The sequence below is a fragment of the Cornus florida genome, unplaced genomic scaffold (genome assembly GCF_030987335.1).
Source record: "Cornus florida cultivar Cherokee Brave unplaced genomic scaffold, ASM3098733v1 CherokeeBrave_3.0.0_Hap2_Chr08, whole genome shotgun sequence".
In the NCBI taxonomy this organism is placed as follows: Eukaryota; Viridiplantae; Streptophyta; class Magnoliopsida; order Cornales; family Cornaceae; genus Cornus; species Cornus florida.
In genome coordinates this window covers 2,033,488-2,038,026 of record NW_026775578.1, presented here as the reverse complement: position 1 = coordinate 2,038,026, position 4,539 = coordinate 2,033,488, and the positions used below count along the sequence as shown (strand labels likewise).

The 4,539-nt window shown below is 31.3% G+C and overlaps 1 protein-coding gene across 1 annotated transcript; it reads left to right on the top strand.

Annotated features, from left to right (window-relative positions):
- Positions 1 to 800: 800 nt before the first annotated feature.
- On the top strand, positions 801 to 3,338 carry LOC132268839 (universal stress protein PHOS34). The gene is made up of 4 exons (XM_059769701.1): positions 801 to 1,043; positions 1,144 to 1,238; positions 2,434 to 2,555; positions 3,011 to 3,338. Exons 1-4 carry the CDS (start codon positions 860 to 862, stop codon positions 3,096 to 3,098), a joined length of 489 nt encoding a protein of 162 aa, XP_059625684.1. The 5' UTR covers positions 801 to 859; the 3' UTR covers positions 3,099 to 3,338.
- The last annotated feature ends 1,201 nt before the right edge of the window (positions 3,339 to 4,539 follow it).

Sequence of the window (4,539 nt, the reverse complement as noted above, 5' to 3'; positions counted from 1 at the left end):
TTTGTTTTATATAAAAAAATTTAATTATGCCAAGGTGTCACTTTCCAAATAATTTTTCTGAAGTCAAAAGAATATGTGGTGCTACGGCATCGTTATCCTATTGCCACATGTGCATCGTTCTTTCCAGAGCATCTGGTACCTCCTGTATAATCATCGGAGAAATTTGTATACAAAGCACAAAAATTAGGAGACAAAAATAATAGAGCATAGAGTTCAAAATCTAAACGGAACGAGATAGAATGGGTACAAAATATTTTACTATCTCTTACAAAGAGACTTTAAGTAATAACCTGATAATAAAAATGAATGAAAAGAAATATATTACAAAAAAATGTTTTTCGTTATAAACAAACACTACCTGATAATGAACGAAACGAAATATATTACAAAAGTATTTTTTTGTGACAAACAAACACTATGGGCGCCAATATGACGTGTCCTCCTCTTGTTTTCTAAACTGCTTTATCAGTAATTTTTTTCCTCCAACAAAGGGCGCATAATATGATATATGATATAACAATTTATATAAAAATTTAATTACATTACTTCGATCTCAAATTAAAAGTTTTATTTAAAAAATCGTGACTTACAAGGGTTTTCTAAACAAGACACCTATTTTATTTTTATTTTTAGAGGGAATAATTTGAAATTGGACCAGACCCCGTGGGCACCACCACCTGTTCATCACGCCAAGCTGTCATTGGACACGACGCATGTAACACGACGTCGTGTGCTAATGCGGCATCGTTATCCTACTGAGTGCGCATCGTTCTTTCCAGAGTATAATTAAGTATTGGTTCCTCCTATATAATCGATCGCGTGATCAAATAACGAATAAAAAGAGTATTAAGAGTTCAAAATGGAGACTACAGTAGAGAAATCGGTGATGGTGGTCGGAATCGACGACAGTGAACACAGCTCCTACGCTCTGGAGTGGACTCTCAATCACTTCTTCATTCCTTTAGCTTCTAACTCTCTTTTCAAACTCGTAATCGTTCATGCTAAACCTTCCCCTGCTTCCGTTGTCGGACTTGCCGGACCCGGTATATATCTATATATATATATATATGTATCATTTATGTATATTGAATTCGAACTGTTTATTCTGATCTTAATTAATTGGTGAATTCTGATTTATTGCAGGGGCGGCCGACGTTTTGCCGTTCGTTGATGCGGACCTCAAGAAGATTGCTGCTAGGGTTATCGAAAAGGCTAAGGAGATCTGCATCGCTAACTCCGTAATAATCAACTACATATTTCTCATATCTGATTTCAATTTTTTATTTATCTTTCTAATTTAATCACTTTGTTGTTGTGCTTTAAGAAGTAAGTAATTAAGTGCTTTTTTTTTTTTTTTTGATTCTTTGATTCATGTTATACATATATGAATATAATTACAATGAAATTAAGTAAAACATTGTGAATAATTTGAAGTTAGTAGTATATTGTCAATTAAGTAAAAGGGAGTGCACTAGTTTTAGAATCAAGCAACCATTTGCCTGATAGAAGAGGGAATCATTTGCCTGATAGAAAAGTGAATAGTTTCATTTAAAAATATATATATATCCAATTTTTTTTAGAATAATTAAAAAGAAAAAGAAAAACATTCTTAAATAAAGGACAATACTTGGAGGCCAAGTACTAAATTAATGGTTTTAAAATCCTAAAGTAGTTTTATTTTTGCAAGTGTTGATAAGATGCAGGGTTCCAAGTCTCAATTAATAGAGATTGCAAGATGATTGTTAGATATATTAGGTACAAGTATTTATATTGAAGATTGATGATCGAGACAAAATTGAAATATCATTGGGATTTTTTTGGGGCAAGTCTAATTATTATGATGACCTATCAGCATTTATATCACATTTTTAAAAAGTAGGAAAGGTCTTAACACAAGCTCTGGTTGATAGTCTTTGAATCTTTGAACGGAATAATTAATCGATTATCTGTTCTATAAATGTTTGTATTTTGTAAGTTGTAACCTATACTAGTTTGGGGTTCATCTCTATAGACATTAAGTGACCCATAGCTTTATGTGTAGAAGATGTTAATAATATGAAAAATATATATATCGCTGCATGCGTTCCTAACAATTTACAGTTGGATAATTGGAAATTGAGATGTTTGAATGAGATCACTTGCGTACCGCATATTTTTTGTATGAATAGAATGTTTTTTCATCCCTCTCAGGTCTACTTATATGTTCTTTTAAGAGAATTTATATATATATATATATAAGACAGTAACGAGAGTTCAATATTTTAAAATTTGACATTTCTCTGTGGAGGACAGGTGTAATGGTAGTTAATTTTGGTAGTTTTTTGTGGAACTTTAATACTTGGATCCACAACATGAACTTTTGAGGTTGTGATGTATGTGTTCCAATAATTTGCATTGCCCAACATCCTTTCTGAGCATTCCAATTTTATGCAGGTGCATGATGTTATACTGGAAGCGTTGGAAGGCGACCCTAGGAATGTTCTCTGCGATGCTGTAGAAAAACACCACGCCAGTATGTTGGTTGTGGGAAATCATGGTTATGGAGCTATAAAACGGTATGTAGTCTCATATTATTCCATGTCACATTACTAGAGTTTAGATATGCAAAACTTTAGACAAATTATTGATTATGTGAATTATTGGTATGTTTTGTTTTACTAAAATTTTGTATTTTACCCGGGAAAAAAATAAAAAACATGTAAAAATATCATTACTTCTGATTTGAGTGAGGATTACATTTTCCCTTAATCTGGTTGAACACGTGAATTTCAAGATCTCTCATCCACTTGACCTTTTAAACGAAGAGTTCTTTTTGGTCAAGGAAAGAAGAATTCCAATTCATCTCCACCAATAAATGTTTTCATCATGATCAATAGGCATTGTTTTTTCTCTTTGTTACTTTATGTGGTAAATCTTATGTATACAAATATTAACTTGATATCAAATTTTTATGTTGATTATTATTCTTTTACACAAATATTAACTTGATATCAAATTGTGTGTCTTGCAGGGCTGTTTTGGGCAGTGTAAGTGACTATTGTGCTCATCATGCTCATTGCACTGTGATGATTGTGAAGAAGCCTAAGATCAAACACTGAGCTATGTCTAATTTGCTTCTGAATAAATGAACAAATATAGTAAATGAACATATCTTTGTGTCTAAACACTTTGAATTGTGGGGGTGCTATTTGTGTATCAATAGTCAGTAATGATTAAAAACTATTATTATTGGCCTCTTATTGAATTCAAGCATTGTATGTATATTCGTTTGTTGGTAAATGCATTTCTGTGTATCCAACAAACCTAAATCGATTTTAGTTAATCGCTCTTTTAGTTAATTTTATTGGGACTTTTTTTTTTTTTTTTTCCTTACTACACACGAATGAGGGAGAGACGAAGAACAAAAATGTTAAACTTAAAACCTTAATTGGATATAAAATTTATAGTTTCATGGAAACGATTTTTACTTGCATATGGTGGTTTGATATATTAAAGAAAAGAAAGCTATTAGTTGTTTTACTTTTCAAATTGATTTGTTTATATTTATTTTAAATGCTTTTGTTAATGAAATAAATGGATGTATTACAAATTTTTTTATGACAATTATTATGTTTTTATAGAATTAATTAAGTCATTGATTGAACTGGCTCCTTGCTCCGTTCAAAACCTTGACCAACTGAACCCCTGCCCGTCTATTGGATGGATCTTATTTTATTTCTAAGTTTGTAGCATGACCATTGCAAGTTTCTTTAAGGACCTTTTTTATTTTTTTATCCCATCAAAAAATTCACATGTCCCCGTTATCTAAACGAAGAATTCAATTTTTATGTTTTATTTTTTCTTGTATGAAGATGGAAAGTTAAGTCGATACACAAATGATTGGAATCTAGCACTACTTCTTTTAAAATGGATACAGTTCCCAATTTTACTTTTGAATAATGATAAGGCAAACGAATTTAGTCATCGAATAAGATCCGAAATTGCCACATTACTCACACATTCATTAAATGAAAAATTTTACTATTTTAAAAAGACTACTGTATCCTAAAAATATCATTCAAACTTTTTCACGTTTTCTCTCTCTCAAATAAATATCCAGTCTTTGTGTTCAAAATCTCTCTCTCTCTCTCTCTCTCTCTATATATATATATATATATATCAACCACAACTCCATCGTCTCATCAATAAGTATGCAATTCCCCTCCATGATCTACAATCTTTAGTTAATCCGATTGGGTCAAGCGATGAACAAGGAAGGTTGTATCATCATCACCAATCCAACATTCATTTTAACAATTCACTAGAAAAATTAATGGTAACCCATCAAACTAGCAAATAAATCATAATTTTTCTTCTTTCTCCAATTCTTACTATCTCTCTCTCTCTCTTCAATTTCGCATCTCTCACATATATGCCCTAATCTCTAACTTCATTACTCATCTATGTCATAGTATACTGTTGATTTGGGTCGTCTAAATAAAGAAGACAATAGAAATGAATAGATAATTTGATAAGTTTGATGGGTCATTGAGAATGAAC

Coding starts and splice junctions, on each gene's coding strand:
- LOC132268839 (XM_059769701.1), top strand. CDS start 860: ATGGAGACTACAGTAGAGAAATCGGTGATGGTGGTCGGAATCGACGAC. Junction 1,239..2,433: donor AGATCTGCATCGCTAACTCC/GTAATAATCAAC, acceptor AATTTTATGCAG/GTGCATGATGTTATACTGGA. Junction 2,556..3,010: donor GGTTATGGAGCTATAAAACG/GTATGTAGTCTC, acceptor TGTGTCTTGCAG/GGCTGTTTTGGGCAGTGTAA.